This window comes from Physella acuta, unplaced genomic scaffold, assembly GCF_028476545.2.
Source record: "Physella acuta isolate Inbredline_101_S28 unplaced genomic scaffold, ASM2847654v3 ptg001030l, whole genome shotgun sequence".
Taxonomy (NCBI): Eukaryota; Metazoa; Mollusca; class Gastropoda; family Physidae; genus Physella; species Physella acuta.
Window position 1 is genome coordinate 170,506 of NW_026732547.1, and position 19,467 is coordinate 189,972.

Sequence of the window (19,467 nt, forward strand, 5' to 3'; positions counted from 1 at the left end):
CCACCCCTCTACTTACAATCTCCAGTACCACCCCTCTACTTACAATCTCCAGTACCACCCCTCTACTTACAATCTCCAGTACCACCCCTCTACTTACAATCTCCAGTACCACCCCACAATCTCCAGTACCACCCCTCTACTTACAATCTCCAGTACCACCCCTCTACTTACAATCTCCAGTACCACCCCTCTACTCACAATCTCCAGTACCACCCCACAATCTCCAGTACCACCCCTCTACTTACAATCTCCAGTACCACCCCTCTACTTACAATCTCCAGTACCACCCCACAATCTCCAGTACCACCCCACAATCTCCAGTACCACCCCTCTACTTACAATCTCCAGTACCACCCCTCTACTTACAATCTCCAGTACCACCCCACAATCTCCAGTACCACCCCTCTACTTACAATCTCCAGTACCACCCCACAATCTCCAGTACCACCCCTCTACTTACAATCTCTAGTACCACCCCACAATCTCCAGTACCACCCCTCTACTTACAATCTCCAGTACCACCCCACAATCTCCAGTACCACCCCTCTACTTACAATCTCTAGTACCACCCCACAATCTCCAGTACCACCCCTCTACTTACAATCTCCAGTACCACCCCTCTACTTACAATCTCTAGTACCACCCCACAATCTCCAGTACCACCCCTCTACTTACAATCTCCAGTACCACCCCTCTACTTACAATCTCTAGTACCACCCCACAATCTCCAGTACCACCCCACAATCTCTAGTACCACCCCTCTACTTACAATCTCCAGTACCACCCCTCTACTTACAATCTCCAGTACCACCCCTCTACTTACAATCTCCAGTACCACCCCTCTGTGATCAGAGAACAAGCTGACGTTGGCCATATAAGTTTCCTCTAATGTTGCCGATGTGACGTTGACGATAATTTTAAAATCTTTCGAGTCGACAATCTGGACCTGACCCTGGAAAAAAACGACACGTCAATTTCTAGTGTGTGTGGGACAGCCTCTAGATGTCAGTGGTATATATAAAATATATATTCATGTATAAAAAATCCTGCTTATGCCACTAAGTGAAGTTGCAGCAGTACCATCCATGCCTCGACGCCACCCACCAATGAAGTTAACATTGCACTGCCCCCCCCCCCCCCACTGGACATTCTGGGGGATTCTAGCCTCTCCTTTACTCCCTCCGACACTGCTTCCACAAATTCTGGCTTTTCGCTTCATTTTCTGCCAACTTTAGAGCACGTGATTTTCGAATGATAGCTGCACGCGAGATCAAGCACTTTCAACACCATCACGTACTACAGCGCCACCTACCGAATAATCATCTTAGTACTAGTGGCTCCATCTATTTGTACAGGATTAGCGAACACCCATGGCATTAAAAAACCTGCTCACATGTCTGAATGTAACCAGCCCGGCTGGTTCAATTTGTGTGCCGGGTAGCCGTGTGCTGTCTAGTTTCAACTGGTTAGAGAGGCCAGTATAGGGATACAGTTGAGAGAGACTTACATAGGGGATACAGTTGAGAGGGGGATAACCTTAGATAACCTTAGCGCTAACCCCAGCAATATCAGCTTAAACCTAACCTTAGCGCTAACCCCAGCAATATCAGCTTAAACCTAACCTTAGCGCTAACCGTAGCGTTATCCACAGTACGGCTAACCCCTCCCAAATGATCTGCTGCTGAATGATCCGAGAGTTTCAGCTCTCCGTTAAACCACGAGCGGGATGAACAGGATACAGCAGACGACGTGACGTCACAACCGTAAGGTGATCAATTACGTCTGCTAACCGGAGGTTTAACTGCAGCCTAAGTGGGGGGGGGGGGGGGGGGGGGGGGTTGACATCTTTATATTTATCGTATTCATTAATTATACATTAATTAATTCTACGTCTACAAGTTTCCTGTTGGGTAAAGTTTATTTTTAAATTTTCTTTCTGTGTAGGAACAGGGCGCACAGGTAAACAACCTAACCCAACCTATCCCAACCTATCCTAACCTAGTCAACCCAACCTAACCCAACCTATCCTAACCTATCCTTACCTAGTCAACCCAACCTAACCTAGTCCAACCTAACCTAGTCCAACCCAACCCAACCTATCCTTACCTAGTCCAACCCAACCTAACCTAGTCCAACCCAACCCAACCTATCCTAACCTAGTCAACCCAACCTAACCTAGTCCAACCCAACCCAACCTAGCCCAGTCCAACCTAACCCAACCCAGTCCAACCCAACCTAACCCAACCATGTCTAACCCAACCCAACCTAACCCAACCTAACCCAACCCAACCTAACCCAACCTAACCTAACCTAACCTAGCCCAGTCCAACCCAACCTTTCCCAACCTAACCTCGTCCAACCCAACCCAACCACAAATGCAGGCGGCGTCCTAGTCGGCGTGAAATGCCAAATGTGATGATGGTGGCTGAGCTTAATAGACAGCTGTTGGCAAACTGAGCTTAATAGACAGCTGTTGGCAAACTGAGCTTAATAGACAGCTGTTGGCCAACTGAGCTTAAAAGACAGATGTTGGCCAACTGAGCTAAACAGACAGATGTTGGCCAACTGAGCTAAACAGACAGCTGTTGGCCAACTGAGCTTAACAGACAGCTGTTGGCCAACTGAGCTTAACAGACAGCTGTTGGCCAACTGAGCTTAACAGACAGCTGTTGGCCAACTGAGCTTAATAGACAGCTGTTGGCCAACTGAGCTTAACAGACAGCTGTTGGGCAACTGAGCTTAACAGACAGCTGTTGGCCAACTGAGCTTAACAGACAGCTGTTGGCCAACTGAGCTTAATAGACAGCTGCTGGCCAACTGAGCTTAACAGACAGCTGTTGGCCAACTGAGCTTAATAGACAGCTGCTGGCCAACTGAGCTTAACAGACAGCTGTTGGCCAACTGAGCTTAATAGACAGCTGCTGGCCAATTGAGCTTCATGTATAGTTGTTGGCCAACTGAGCTTAATAGACAGCTGTTGGGCAGGGGTTCGGCGTGGTCGAGTCGGTAAAGCTCATGGTTGCTAAACCGAAAAGTCTCGAGTTCGAACCCTCGGCTCGAACCCTGAGGCTCGTTAGCTGGGGACAGCCACTCTTCTAGGAGAGACAACTCCAAAATTAAACAACTGCTGCCTTGTAGTTTGTTCTTGGTTGGACAAAGGCTATGGAAGCAAATCCAAAAAGAAAAGCAGGCTGAAATCGAAGTCAATGGCCTCAATGGCGCATAACCAATTGACACGTAACGCTTAATTGTGTTGGAGGCGCGGTCAAAAAAAAAAAAAGCTCATGGTTGATAAATTCGAACAAAGTCTCGATTTCAAACCCACTGGCAGATAAATCTCGATCACCTTCAACACTAATAATTAAGAACGAAGAAGAAGAAAGAAGCTGTTGGGCAACTGAGCTTAATAGACAGCTGTTGGGCAACTGAGCTTAATAGACAGCTGTTGGGCAACTGAGCTTAATAGACAGCTGTTGGGCAACTGAGCTTAATAGACAGCTGTTGGCCAACTGAGCTTAGTAGACAGCTGCTGGCCAACTGAGCTTAATAGACAGCTGTTGGCCAACTGAGCTTAATAGACAGCTGCTGGCCAACTGAGCTTAATAGACAGCTGTTGGGCAACTGAGCTTAATAGACAGCTGTTGGCCAACTGAGCTTAATAGACAGCTGCTGGCCAACTGAGCTTAATAGACAGCTGCTGGCCAACTGAGCTTAATAGATAGCTGTTGGCCAACTGAGCTTAATGTATAGCTGTTGGCCAACTGAGCTTCATGTATAGCTGTTGGCCAACTGAGCTTCATGTATAGCTGTTGGCCAACTGAGCTTCATGTATAGCTGTTGGCCAACTGAGCTTCATGTATAGCTGTTGGCCAACTGAGCTTCATGTATAGCTGTTGGCCAACCTAGCTGATTACTACAACAGTTGGGGTTACACTGGTGTCAGGTCAAGGAGGGTTTCTTTCAGGTATTTTGCTTGAGGGGGGGGGGGTAATTACAAGTTTGGTAAAAAAAAATTTAATTTATCTTTTTAAAAATGCCTGAAAGAAACACGTTGCACCGTGTTATAAAATAAATGTAAGAAATGAATGCTCCATCTCAAGACGTGAAGACGTCACATTATTTTAAGAAAGTTTTATCTCTCTAGTTAGTCTAGTACACTGAGGGGGGGAAGGGGGGGGGGCTCTCAACTAATTATATCCCGTTGTAATGTCGGTCAGTGACTTGGATCTAGTTCATTGTTTGTTGGTGTGGATTAGGGTTAGGGATTAAAGTCTTACACTGAGTTAGGGTTTAAAGGATTAGAAAGTGTGTCTGAGTTTGTGTAGTAACCACATGACTGACCTACAACACACGGGGGGGGGGGGGGGGGCTGTATTGTTAGGGGTACTTACAGGTCAATTACCACCCCCCTCCCCTCGGGGGTTGAACCTGCTATGACTTTTTACAAGTTGATTGTACATTTATGTTAATTTATGCAAAAACTCTTCGCCATTTGTTTTGTCCCCAGTGGCTGAGAGAATCTAGTCATTCAACTGATAAGGGATTAGTTGTGTCATGGGATCAGTTGTGTCATGGGATCAGGGATCAGTTGTGGTATGGGATCAGGGATCAGTTGTGGTGTGGGATCAGGGGTCAGTTGTGGTGTGGGATCAGGGATCAGTTGTGGTATGGGATCAGGGATCAGTTGTGTCATGGGATCAGTTGTGTCATGGGATCAGTTGTGTCATGGGATCAGGGATCAGTTGTGGTATGGGATCAGTTGTGTCATGGGATCAGTTGTGTCATGGGATCAGGGGTCAGTTGTGGTGTGGGATCAGGGATCAGTTGTGTCATGGGATCAGGGATCAGTTGTGGTGTGGGATCAGGGATTAGTTGTGGTGTGGGATCAGGTTGGTGTGTGTGTTTAGCTGGTGTGTTAGTCAAGGCAAGTGCTTGCATACACATGATTCATTAAACCAAGATGAGCAACATGTGAGAGATGTACACATCACAGATGAGCAACTGATGTGTCAGCTATGTACACTGATGTACACATCGCACAGAGTCCTCTCATGCTGGTCATCCACTAGTCAGGTCGCCTGTAATTGGGGCGGAGCTTGAGGATGCCGCCCCGGGCGCCGAACTTAGGGGGCGCCAAACGGGGTGGTAAATAAATGATTCTGAGCTACATGATTGCAATCTTCACAAAATTGAGAAAGTAGACGGCTAGCTGGCTTTACAGACTGACTGAACTGTTTGCCAGATCAATCGTCTGACACAAACATAAAAACTGTTACATGATTGTAGCTCATAAAGATCGTCTCCGACCTTTACGACTTGGGGGGTGGGGGAAGGGAACGCCTGTTAGCCAAAGATAATAACAATATAGGAGGGGGGGGGGTGCCGGCCTCTGATCCGTAAATGGCGGCCACTTGTTAATACTGTTTACCTCCCTCCCTCCATACCCCCCTCCCTCCCTCCCTCCATACCCCCCCTCCCTCCCTCCCTCCCTCCCTCCATACCCCCTCCCTCCCTCCATCCATACCCCCCCCCTCGAGTCACACAGACAGGAAACACTTTGAGCCTGATGTATCGGTACTGCTGAAGATGGATGGCAGCCGTCTGTAGACGCGACAAAAACATGGCGTGTGTGACAAGAATGGCAGCTAAGTGCTAGTGACAACCACTAGTTAGTGACAACCACTTGTTAGGGACAACCACTTGCTAGTGACAACAGCTTGTTAGTGACAACCACTAGATAGTGACAACCACTAGTTAGTGACAACCACTTGCTAGTGACAACCACTTGTTAGTGACAACCACTTGTTGGTGACAACCACTTGTTAGTGACAACCACTTGTTAGTGACAACCACTTGTTAGTGACAACCACTTGCTAGTGACAACCACTTGCTAGTGACAACCACTTGTTAGTGACAACCACTTGTTAGTGACAACCACTTGCTAGTGACAACCACTTGCTAGTGACAACCACTTGCTAGTGACAACCACTTGCTAGTGACAACCACTTGTTAGTGACAACCCCTTGTTAGTGACAACCACTTGTTGGTGACAACCACTTGTTAGACAACAGATACAACTGTGACAAGACACGACAACAGAGACAGCTGACAAGTAGACCATGTCATACACGACCGGAAGTCAAGCAAGGATTTGAACCAGCGACCTCCAGCTAAGCAAGCATAGCGCTAACAACAGACCTGACGATTTGGTTGGACGGGGCTACCGTCCACAGGGACAACTGAAAATGTTCACCCCCCCCCCCCCCCCAAAACAACTCGTCGTCTGCTACACGTTTGGTACATTCCAAAATTCTTGTGAGTGATGACGTCATGCCAATGGTCGTCTGCTTGCTGGCAGATGCCAGAGATGCTTGTCATTAATTCACTCATTAATTAGCTCATTAATCGAATCATTAATTAAGTTTTCATCCCAAGGGCAAGTCAGACTACCAATCTTTCAGGTGGTAATATAGTCACCCACCCACACATCCACCCACCCACACGTCCCCCACCCACACATCCACCCACCCACACGTCCACCACCCACACATCCACCCACCCACACGTCCCCCACACATCCACCCACCCACACATCCACCACCCGCACATCCACCACCCACACGTCCCCCACACATCCACCCACCCACCCACACATCCACCACCCGCAGATCCACCCCCCACACGTCCCCCACACATCCACCCACCCACACATCCACCACCCGCACATCCACCCCCCACACGTCCCCCACACATCCACCCACCCACACATCCACCCACCCACACGTCCACCACCCACACATCCACCCACCCACACGTCCCCCACACATCCACCCACCCACACATCCACCCACCCACACGTCCACCACCCACACATCCACCCACCCACACATCCACCCCCCACACGTCCACCACCCACACGTCCACCCACCCACACATCCCCCCACCCCGCACACGTCCCCCACCTACCGAGTAATTTGTCCTCACGTCAAGGTTGACTGTCCTGGAGTGGGCGTGGCCTTCAGGGAGGGAGTCAAAGAGGATCAGGTGACTCACGGCCTCTTCTTGACCGGAAGTACAGACCAGCAAGGTGAAGGCCACTAAGATGGCCCACGGAGCCATGCTGGGATAGGACAAGGGCTGATGTTGGCCCACTAGGCCATCCTGAAACAAAATGAAATGGCTCAATTAGAGGCTGATCATTATCATTAAAGAAAGAATTCAAGACACGGAAATGTGAGCAAATCTAGAGCAGGTGGGGAGATTCCAGATGGGGAGATTTCATATGAGCTCAGCAGGTGGGGAGATTCCAGGTGAGCAACAGCAGACGTGTAGCAGCGCAGCCGTAACACAGCCAGACTTTAGCTAGCTGACACAGCCAGACTAGCTAGCTGACATAGCCAGACTTTAGCTGACACAGCCAGACTTTAGCTAGCTGACACAGCCAGACTAGCTAGCTGACATAGCCAGACTTTAGCTAGCTGTCACAGCCAGACTTGAGCTAGCTGACACAACCTAATGTCAGGTTTTCCTCTAACGGTCTGCAGCAGAGTGTGGGGGCGTGTCAACTGTTGGCAGACGACCGTTGGAATCTTCTGCTTGAGTGAACATGGCTGCTGCACCAGGCACTCGGCGCGGACAAAATTTGTCCGGACACACTTGCCGACAGTTTGCAGCCCGCGTGGAGAAATGTATCACTCGCCAGCCTGGCGCGTCTTAGTGCTGACTTCTGGAATCCCAGGTCGTGCCGAGTTATGGGACGTAGATATTAGTGGAAGACAGGAAGTGGTGTACCCTGGTCAACTGTGTGACGTCACTCTGTCATTTGGTGTCATGTCATTTGGTGTCATGTCACTCGGTCTTTGTGGGCTAGTGACAGGCCCAAATTATGTGGGTCAAGGACAGGGCATATCGCAGGTTGTGTGGGCCCACATGGCATGTCGCAGGTTGTGTGGGTCCACAGGGCATGTCGCAGGTTGTGTGGGTCCACAGGGTATGTCGCAGGTTGTGTGGACCAGGGCATGTCGCAGGTTGTGTGGGTCCACAGGGCATGTAGCAGGTTGTGTGGAGATTATCAGAGCCAACCCACCAATAAGACCAACCTGCCAACCTGCCATTAGGAAACAACAGACAACAAAAAATATCTTGTATCAATCTCTTGTAATCGGCCGCCATCCAACGTTCGACAAAGTTTAGCATGACTTCAGTTTTATTGTCAACTTCACCCCCTCCCCCAACACGGTTGTAACTTTTCCCTGCTATGGTTGTCACCTGGAGTGGTTGCTAGAGTGGTTGTCGCCCTTCATCTTGTCGCTGTCGTAAACTGGTTTCACGCATGCTGAGAGGAGGTGGGGTGGGGGTGGGGTGCAGTATTTTATCAGCCAGGTCTCCATCGAGCTAGGTGTGAAAACTCGGTCAGGTGTCTATTAGTCCTGGTCCAGTCATTAGTCGCCTGGGTCACCCTGACCTGGTGCAGGGACGTGCTATGTCATGATCTCATGTCAGACCACAGCTCTCTAGATGACAGGTGACATCTGCAGCCTGACATTTGCTGCCAACTGAGGTGCTGCAGGGGTGTTGGCAGATTGTTGGCGTTCCTTAAACGGCTTTAGAGACACGCATACATATACACATGCACGCGCGCACACATATGCAAACACACACACGCACACACATGCACGCACACACGCACACACACATACGCAAACCCGAGCTTCTACGCACACACACGCATGCAAACGCGAGCATCTACACACATACACTGAATGACAATAGAAAACTATAGGACAGCCCTAGAACTAGTGCACTAAATGTCTTAGTCTGGCCAACACAACGTCACACAATTGAAGTGATTTGTCACCCAACACAACCTCACACAATTGAAGTGATTTGTCACCCTGACAGTGCAACAAAAGAACAGGGGGGGGGGGGGAGTTGACAAACAAAATCTTACCCTGATTGTAATGCCTGGGGGGGGGGGGTGTCTAAGGCGGCGCAATGTCTGAAGGGGAGGGGTGATTAGGATGGAGAGAAAAACTTGCAGGGACCACAGTGAGAGCTGGCTGACATTTCTATACACTAGGGTAGGGTGGGGGGGGGGGGTGTCTAAGGCGGCGCAATGTCTGAAGGGGAGGGGTGATTAGGATGGAGAGAAAAACTTGCAGGGACCACAGTGAGAGCTGGCTGACATTTCTATACACTAGGGTAGGGTGGGGGGGGGTTGTCTAAGGCGGCGCAATGTCTGAAGGGGAGGGGTGATTAGGATGGAGAGAAAAACTTGCAGGGACCACAGTGAGAGCTGGCTGACATTTCTATACACTAGGGTAGGGTGGGGGGGGGGGTGTCTAAGGCGGCGCAATGTCTGAAGGGGAGGGGTGATTAGGATGGAGAGAAAAACTTGCAGGGACCACAGTGAGAGCTGGCTGACATTTCTATACACTAGGGTAGGGTGGGGGGGGGGGTGTCTAAGGCGGCGCAATGTCTGAAGGGGAGGGGTGATTAGGATGGAGAGAAAAACTTGCAGGGACCACAGTGAGAGCTGGCTGACATTTCTATACACGAGGGTAGGGTGGGGGGGGTGTCTAAGGCGGCGCAATGTCTGAAGGGGAGGGGTGATTAGGATGGAGAGAAAAACTTGCAGGGACCACAGTGAGAGCTGGCTGACATTTCTATACACTAGGGTAGGGTGGGGGGGGGGGTGTCTAAGGCGGCGCAATGTCTGAAGGGGAGGGGTGATTATGATGGAGAGAAAAACTTGCAGGGACCACAGTGAGAGCTGGCTGACATTTCTATACACTAGGGTGGGGGGGGGGGTGTCTAAGGCGGCGCAATGTCTGAAGGGGAGGGGTGATTAGGATGGAGAGAAAAACTTGCAGGGACCACAGTGAGAGCTGGCTGACATTTCTATACACTAGGGTAGGGTGGGGGGGGGGGTGTCTAAGGCGGCGCAATGTCTGAAGGGGAGGGGTGATTAGGATGGAGAGAAAAACTTGCAGGGACCACAGTGAGAGCTGGCTGACATTTCTATACACTAGGGTAGGGTGGGGGGGGGGGGGGGGTGTCTAAGGCGGCGCAATGTCTGAAGGGGAGGGGTGATTAGGATGGAGAGAAAAACTTGCAGGGACCACAGTGAGAGCTGGCTGACATTTCTATACACTAGGGTAGGGTGGGGGGGGGTGTCTAAGGCGGCGCAATGTCTGAAGGGGAGGGGTGATTAGGATGGAGAGAAAAACTTGCAGGGACCACAGTGAGAGCTGGCTGACATTTCTATACACTAGGGTAGGGTGGGGGGGGTGTCTAAGGCGGCGCAATGTCTGAAGGGGAGGGGTGATTAGGATGGAGAGAAAAACTTGCAGGGACCACAGTGAGAGCTGGCTGACATTTCTATACACTAGGGTAGGGTGGGGGGGGGGGTGTCTAAGGCGGCGCAATGTCTGAAGGGGAGGGGTGATTAGGATGGAGAGAAAAACTTGCAGGGACCACAGTGAGAGCTGGCTGACATTTCTATACACTAGGGTAGGGTGGGGGGGTGTCTAAGGCGGCGCAATGTCTGAAGGGGAGGGGTGATTAGGATGGAGAGAAAAACTTGCAGGGACCACAGTGAGAGCTGGCTGACATTTCTATACACTAGGGTAGGGTGGGGGGGGGTGTCTAAGGCGGCGCAATGTCTGAAGGGGAGGGGTGATTAGGATGGAGAGAAAAACTTGCAGGGACCACAGTGAGAGCTGGCTGACATTTCTATACACTAGGGTAGGGTGGGGGGGGGGGGTGTCTAAGGCGGCGCAATGTCTGAAGGGGAGGGGTGATTAGGATGGAGAGAAAAACTTGCAGGGACCACAGTGAGAGCTGGCTGACATTTCTATACACTAGGGTAGGGTGGGGGGGGTGTCTAAGGCGGCGCAATGTCTGAAGGGGAGGGGTGATTAGGATGGAGAGAAAAACTTGCAGGGACCACAGTGAGAGCTGGCTGACATTTCTATACACTAGGGTAGGGTGGGGGGGGGGGGTGTCTAAGGCGGCGCAATGTCTGAAGGGAAGGGGTGATTAGGATGGAGAGAAAAACTTGCAGGGACCACAGTGAGAGCTGGCTGACATTTCTATACACTAGGGTAGGGTGGGGGGGGGGGGTGTCTAAGGCGGCGCAATGTCTGAAGGGGAGGGGTGATTAGGATGGAGAGAAAAACTTGCAGGGACCACAGTGAGAGCTGGCTGACATTTCTATACACTAGGGTAGGGTGGGGGGGGGGGGTGTCTAAGGCGGCGCAATGTCTGAAGGGGAGGGGTGATTAGGATGGAGAGAAAAACTTGCAGGGACCACAGTGAGAGCTGGCTGACATTTCTATACACTAGGGTAGGGTGGGGGGGGGGGTGTCTAAGGCGGCGCAATGTCTGAAGGGGAGGGGTGATTAGGATGGAGAGAAAAACTTGCAGGGACCACAGTGAGAGCTGGCTGACATTTCTATACACTAGGGTAGGGTGGGGGGGGGGTGTCTAAGGCGGCGCAATGTCTGAAGGGGAGGGGTGATTAGGATGGAGAGAAAAACTTGCAGGGACCACAGTGAGAGCTGGCTGACATTTCTATACACTAGGGTAGGGTGGGGGGGGGGTGTCTAAGGCGGCGCAATGTCTGAAGGGGAGGGGTGATTAGGATGGAGAGAAAAACTTGCAGGGACCACAGTGAGAGCTGGCTGACATTTCTATACACTAGGGTAGGGTGGGGGGGGGGTGTCTAAGGCGGCGCAATGTCTGAAGGGGAGGGGTGATTAGGATGGAGAGAAAAACTTGCAGGGACCACAGTGAGAGCTGGCTGACATTTCTATACACTAGGGTAGGGTGGGGGGGGGGTGTCTATGGCGGCGCAATGTCTGAAGGGGAGGGGTGATTAGGATGGAGAGAAAAACTTGCAGGGACCACAGTGAGAGCTGGCTGACATTTCTATACACTAGGGTGGGGAGGGGGTGTCTAAGGCGGCGCAATGTCTGAAGGGGAGGGGTGATTAGGATGGAGAGAAAAACTTGCAGGGACCACAGTGAGAGCTGGCTGACATTTCTATACAATAGGGTAGGGTGGGGGGGGGGTGTCTAAGGCGGCGCAATGTCTGAAGGGGAGGGGTGATTAGGATGGAGAGAAAAACTTGCAGGGACCACAGTGAGAGCTGGCTGACATTTCTATACACTAGGGTAGGGTGGGGGGGGGGGTCTAAGGCGGCGCAATGTCTGAAGGGGAGGGGTGATTAGGATGGAGAGAAAAACTTGCAGGGACCACAGTGAGAGCTGGCTGACATTTCTATACACTAGGGTAGGGTGGGGGGGGGGTGTCTAAGGCGGCGCAATGTCTGAAGGGGAGGGGTGATTAGGATGGAGAGAAAAACTTGCAGGGACCACAGTGAGAGCTGGCTGACATTTCTATACACTAGGGTAGGGTGGGGGGGGGTGTCTAAGGCGGCGCAATGTCTGAAGGGGAGGGGTGATTAGGATGGAGAGAAAAACTTGCAGGGACCACAGTGAGAGCTGGCTGACATTTCTATACACTAGGGTAGGGTGGGGGGGGGGGGTGTCTAAGGCGGCGCAATGTCTGAAGGGGAGGGGTGATTAGGATGGAGAGAAAAACTTGCAGGGACCACAGTGAGAGCTGGCTGACATTTCTATACACTAGGGTAGGGTGGGGGGGGGGGGGTGTCTAAGGCGGCGCAATGTCTGAAGGGGAGGGGTGATTAGGATGGAGAGAAAAACTTGCAGGGACCACAGTGAGAGCTGGCTGACATTTCTATACACTAGGGTAGGGTGGGGGGGGGGGGGGTGTCTAAGGCGGCGCAATGTCTGAAGGGGAGGGGTGATTAGGATGGAGAGAAAAACTTGCAGGGACCACAGTGAGAGCTGGCTGACATTTCTATACACTAGGGTAGGGTGGGGGGGGGGGTGTCTAAGGCGGCGCAATGTCTGAAGGGGAGGGGTGATTAGGATGGAGAGAAAAACTTGCAGGGACCACAGTGAGAGCTGGCTGACATTTCTATACACTAGGGTAGGGTGGGGGGGGGGGTGTCTAAGGCGGCGCAATGTCTGAAGGGGAGGGGTGATTAGGATGGAGAGAAAAACTTGCAGGGACCACAGTGAGAGCTGGCTGACATTTCTATACACTAGGGTAGGGTGGGGGGGGGGGTGTCTAAGGCGGCGCAATGTCTGAAGGGAAGGGGTGATTAGGATGGAGAGAAAAACTTGCAGGGACCACAGTGAGAGCTGGCTGACATTTCTATACACTAGGGTAGGGTGGGGGGGGGGTGTCTAAGGCGGCGCAATGTCTGAAGGGGAGGGGTGATTAGGATGGAGAGAAAAACTTGCAGGGACCACAGTGAGAGCTGGCTGACATTTCTATACACTAGGGTAGGGTGGGGGGGGGTGTCTAAGGCGGCGCAATGTCTGAAGGGGAGGGGTGATTAGGATGGAGAGAAAAACTTGCAGGGACCACAGTGAGAGCTGGCTGACATTTCTATACACTAGGGTAGGGTGGGGGGGGGGTGTCTAAGGCGGCGCAATGTCTGAAGGGGAGGGGTGATTAGGATGGAGAGAAAAACTTGCAGGGACCACAGTGAGAGCTGGCTGACATTTCTATACACTAGGGTAGGGTGGGGGGGGGGGGTGTCTAAGGCGGCGCAATGTCTGAAGGGGAGGGGTGATTAGGATGGAGAGAAAAACTTGCAGGGACCACAGTGAGAGCTGGCTGACATTTCTATACACTAGGGTAGGGTGGGGGGGGGGTGTCTAAGGCGGCGCAATGTCTGAAGGGGAGGGGTGATTAGGATGGAGAGAAAAACTTGCAGGGACCACAGTGAGAGCTGGCTGACATTTCTATACACTAGGGTGGGGAGGGGTGTCTAAGGCGGCGCAATGTCTGAAGGGGATGGGTGATTAGGATGGAGAGAAAAACTTGCAGGGACCACAGTGAGAGCTGGCTGACATTTCTATACACTAGGGTAGGGTGGGGGGGGGGTGTCTAAGGCGGCGCAATGTCTGAAGGGGAGGGGTGATTAGGATGGAGAGAAAAACTTGCAGGGACCACAGTGAGAGTTGGCTGACATTTCTATACACTAGGGTAGGGTGGGGGGGGGGGGTGTCTATGGCGGCGCAATGTCTGAAGGGGAGGGGTGATTAGGATGGAGAGAAAAACTTGCAGGGACCACAGTGAGAGCTGGCTGACATTTCTATACACTAGGGTGGGGAGGGGTGTCAAAGGCGGCGCAATGTCTGAAGGGGAGGGGTGATTAGGATGGAGAGAAAAACTTGCAGGGACCACAGTGAGAGCTGGCTGACATTTCTATACAATAGGGTAGGGTGGGGGGGGGGGGGTGTCTAAGGCGGCGCAATGTCTGAAGGGGAGGGGTGATTAGGATGGAGAGAAAAACTTGCAGGGACCACAGTGAGAGCTGGCTGACATTTCTATACACTAGGGTAGGGTGGGGGGGGGGGGGGGTCTAAGGCGGCGCAATGTCTGAAGGGGAGGGGTGATTAGGATGGAGAGAAAAACTTGCAGGGACCACAGTGAGAGCTGGCTGACATTTCTATACACTAGGGTAGGGTGGGGGGGGGGGGGGTGTCTAAGGCGGCGCAATGTCTGAAGGGGAGGGGTGATTAGGATGGAGAGAAAAACTTGCAGGGACCACAGTGAGAGCTGGCTGACATTTCTATACACTAGGGTAGGGTGGGGGGGGGGGGTGTCTAAGGCGGCGCAATGTCTGAAGGGGAGGGGTGATTAGGATGGAGAGAAAAACTTGCAGGGACCACAGTGAGAGCTGGCTGACATTTCTATACACTAGGGTAGGGTGGGGGGGGGGTGTCTAAGGCGGCGCAATGTCTGAAGGGGAGGGGTGATTAGGATGGAGAGAAAAACTTGCAGGGACCACAGTGAGAGCTGGCTGACATTTCTATACACTAGGGTAGGGTGGGGGGGGGTGTCTAAGGCGGCGCAATGTCTGAAGGGGAGGGGTGATTAGGATGGAGAGAAAAACTTGCAGGGACCACAGTGAGAGCTGGCTGACATTTCTATACACTAGGGTAGGGTGGGGGGGGGGGGTGTCTAAGGCGCCGCAATGTCTGAAGGGGAGGGGTGATTATGATGGAGAGAAAAACTTGCAGGGACCACAGTGAGAGCTGGCTGACATTTCTATACACTAGGGTAGGGTGGGGGGGGGGTGTCTAAGGCGGCGCAATGTCTGAAGGGGAGGGGTGATTAGGATGGAGAGAAAAACTTGCAGGGACCACAGTGAGAGCTGGCTGACATTTCTATACACTAGGGTAGGGTGGGGGGGGGGGTGTCTAAGGCGGAGCAATGTCTGAAGGGGAGGGGTGATTAGGATGGAGAGAAAAACTTGCAGGGACCACAGTGAGAGCTGGCTGACATTTCTATACACTAGGGTAGGGTGGGGGGGTGTCTAAGGCGGCGCAATGTCTGAAGGGGAGGGGTGATTAGGATGGAGAGAAAAACTTGCAGGGACCACAGTGAGAGCTGGCTGACATTTCTATACACTAGGGTAGGGTGTGGGGGGGGGTGTCTAAGGCGGCGCAATGTCTGAAGGGGAGGGGTGATTAGGATGGAGAGAAAAACTTGCAGGGACCACAGTGAGAGCTGGCTGACATTTCTATACACTAGGGTAGGGTGGGGGGGGGGTTGTCTAAGGCGGCGCAATGTCTGAAGGGGAGGGGTGATTAGGATGGAGAGAAAAACTTGCAGGGACCACAGTGAGAGCTGGCTGACATTTCTATACACTAGGGTAGGGTGGGGGTGGGGGGTGTCTAAGGCGGCGCAATGTCTGAAGGGGAGGGGTGATTAGGATGGAGAGAAAAACTTGCAGGGACCACAGTGAGAGCTGGCTGACATTTCTATACACTAGGGTGGGGGGGGGGGTGTCTAAGGCGGCGCAATGTCTGAAGGGGAGGGGTGATTAGGATGGAGAGAAAAACTTGCAGGGACCACAGTGAGAGCTGGCTGACATTTCTATACACTAGGGTAGGGTGGGGGGGGGGTCTAAGGCGGCGCAATGTCTGAAGGGGAGGGGTGATTAGGATGGAGAGAAAAACTTGCAGGGACCACAGTGAGAGCTGGCTGACATTTCTATACACTAGGGTAGGGTGGGGGGGGGTGTCTAAGGCGGCGCAATGTCTGAAGGGGAGGGGTGATTAGGATGGAGAGAAAAACTTGCAGGGACCACAGTGAGAGCTGGCTGACATTTCTATACACTAGGGTAGGGTGGGGGGGGGTGTCTAAGGCGGCGCAATGTCTGAAGGGGAGGGGTGATTAGGATGGAGAGAAAAACTTGCAGGGACCACAGTGAGAGCTGGCTGACATTTCTATACACTAGGGTAGGGTGGGGGGGGGTGTCTAAGGCGGCGCAATGTCTGAAGGGGAGGGGTGATTAGGATGGAGAGAAAAACTTGCAGGGACCACAGTGAGAGCTGGCTGACATTTCTATACACTAGGGTAGGGTGGGGGGGTGTCTAAGGCGGCGCAATGTCTGAAGGGGAGGGGTGATTAGGATGGAGAGAAAAACTTGCAGGGACCACAGTGAGAGCTGGCTGACATTTCTATACACTAGGGTAGGGTGGGGGGGTGTCTAAGGCGGCGCAATGTCTGAAGGGGAGGGGTGATTAGGATGGAGAGAAAAACTTGCAGGGACCGCAGTGAGAGCTGGCTGACATTTCTATACACTAGGGTAGGGTGGGGGGGGGGGGTGTTTAAGGCGGCGCAATGTCTGAAGGGGAGGGGTGATTATGATGGAGAGAAAAACTTGCAGGGACCACAGTGAGAGCTGGCTGACATTTCTATACACTAGGGTAGGGTGGGGGGTGTCTAAGGCGGCGCAATGTCTGAAGGGGAGGGGTGATTAGGATGGAGAGAAAAACTTGCAGGGACCACAGTGAGAGCTGGCTGACATTTCTATACACTAGGGTAGGGTGGGGGGGGGGTGTCTAAGGCGGCGCAATGTCTGAAGGGGAGGGGTGATTAGGATGGAGAGAAAAACTTGCAGGGACCACAGTGAGAGCTGGCTGACATTTCTATACACTAGGGTAGGGTGGGGGGGGGGTGTCTAAGGCGGCGCAATGTCTGAAGGGGAGGGGTGATTAGGATGGAGAGAAAAACTTGCAGGGACCACAGTGAGAGCTGGCTGACATTTCTATACACTAGGGTAGGGTGGGGGGGGGGGGTGTCTAAGGCGCCGCAATGTCTGAAGGGGAGGGGTGATTATGATGGAGAGAAAAACTTGCAGGGACCACAGTGAGAGCTGGCTGACATTTCTATACACTAGGGTAGGGTGGGGGGGGGTGTCTAAGGCGGCGCAATGTCTGAAGGGGAGGGGTGATTAGGATGGAGAGAAAAACTTGCAGGGACCACAGTGAGAGCTGGCTGACATTTCTATACACTAGGGTAGGGTGGGGGGGGGGTGTCTAAGGCGGAGCAATGTCTGAAGGGGAGGGGTGATTAGGATGGAGAGAAAAACTTGCAGGGACCACAGTGAGAGCTGGCTGACATTTCTATACACTAGGGTAGGGTGGGGGGGTGTCTAAGGCGGCGCAATGTCTGAAGGGGAGGGGTGATTAGGATGGAGAGAAAAACTTGCAGGGACCACAGTGAGAGCTGGCTGACATTTCTATACACTAGGGTAGGGTGTGGGGGGGGGTGTCTAAGGCGGCGCAATGTCTGAAGGGGAGGGGTGATTAGGATGGAGAGAAAAACTTGCAGGGACCACAGTGAGAGCTGGCTGACATTTCTATACACTAGGGTAGGGTGGGGGGGGGGTTGTCTAAGGCGGCGCAATGTCTGAAGGGGAGGGGTGATTAGGATGGAGAGAAAAACTTGCAGGGACCACAGTGAGAGCTGGCTGACATTTCTATACACTAGGGTAGGGTGGGGGTGGGGGGTGTCTAAGGCGGCGCAATGTCTGAAGGGGAGGGGTGATTAGGATGGAGAGAAAAACTTGCAGGGACCACAGTGAGAGCTGGCTGACATTTCTATACACTAGGGTGGGGGGGGGGGTGTCTAAGGCGGCGCAATGTCTGAAGGGGAGGGGTGATTAGGATGGAGAGAAAAACTTGCAGGGACCACAGTGAGAGCTGGCTGACATTTCTATACACTAGGGTAGGGTGGGGGGGGGGTCTAAGGCGGCGCAATGTCTGAAGGGGAGGGGTGATTAGGATGGAGAGAAAAACTTGCAGGGACCACAGTGAGAGCTGGCTGACATTTCTATACACTAGGGTAGGGTGGGGGGGGGTGTCTAAGGCGGCGCAATGTCTGAAGGGGAGGGGTGATTAGGATGGAGAGAAAAACTTGCAGGGACCACAGTGAGAGCTGGCTGACATTTCTATACACTAGGGTAGGGTGGGGGGGGGTGTCTAAGGCGGCGCAATGTCTGAAGGGGAGGGGTGATTATGATGGAGAGAAAAACTTGCAGGGACCACAGTGAGAGCTGGCTGACATTTCTATACACTAGGGTAGGGTGGGGGGGGGTGTCTAAGGCGGCGCAATGTCTGAAGGGGAGGGGTGATTAGGATGGAGAGAAAAACTTGCAGGGACCACAGTGAGAGCTGGCTGACATTTCTATACACTAGGGTAGGGTGGGGGGGTGTCTAAGGCGGCGCAATGTCTGAAGGGGAGGGGTGATTAGGATGGAGAGAAAAACTTGCAGGGACCACAGTGAGAGCTGGCTGACATTTCTATACACTAGGGTAGGGTGGGGGGGTGTCTAAGGCGGCGCAATGTCTGAAGGGGAGGGGTGATTAGGATGGAGAGAAAAACTTGCAGGGACCGCAGTGAGAGCTGGCTGACATTTCTATACACTAGGGTAGGGTGGGGGGGGGGGTGTTTAAGGCGGCGCAATGTCTGAAGGGGAGGGGTGATTATGATGGAGAGAAAAACTTGCAGGGACCACAGTGAGAGCTGGCTGACATTTCTATACACTAGGGTAGGGTGGGGGGTGTCTAAGGCGGCGCAATGTCTGAAGGGGAGGGGTGATTAGGATGGAGAGAAAAACTTGCAGGGACCACAGTGAGAGCTGGCTGACATTTCTATACACTAGGGTAGGGTGGGGGGGGGGTGTCTAAGGCGGCGCAATGTCTGAAGGGGAGGGGTGATTAGGATGGAGAGAAAAACTTGCAGGGACCACAGTGAGAGCTGGCTGACATTTCTATACACTAGGGTAGGGTGGGGGGGGGGGTGTCTAAGGCGGCGCAATGTCTGAAGGGGAGGGGTGATTAGGATGGAGAGAAAAACTTGCAGGGACCACAGTGAGAGCTGGCTGACATTTCTATACACTAGGGTAGGGTGGGGGGGGGGGTGTCTAAGGCGGCGCAATGTCTGAAGGGGAGGGGTGATTAGGATGGAGAGAAAAACTTGCAGGGACCACAGTGAGAGCTGGCTGACATTTCTATACACTAGGGTAGGGTGGGGGGGGGGGTGTCTAAGGCGGCGCAATGTCTGAAGGGG

At 52.6% G+C, this 19,467-nt stretch overlaps 1 protein-coding gene across 3 annotated transcripts in view; it reads right to left on the bottom strand.

The window, feature by feature from the left end:
• The window catches only part of LOC131954803 (uncharacterized), a 94,541-nt gene that overhangs the window by 34,708 nt on the left and 40,366 nt on the right, over nt 1–19,467 (bottom strand). For all 3 annotated transcript variants that reach the window (XM_059318596.1, XM_059318594.1, XM_059318595.1), the window contains exons 2-3: nt 6,967–7,161; nt 824–952 (exon numbers count right to left, since the gene is read on the bottom strand). In XM_059318596.1, coding sequence (XP_059174579.1) covers nt 824–952; nt 6,967–7,119 — 282 coding nt within the window. In that variant the 5' untranslated portion in view covers nt 7,120–7,161. The remainder of the gene's footprint in view (nt 1–823; nt 953–6,966; nt 7,162–19,467) is intronic.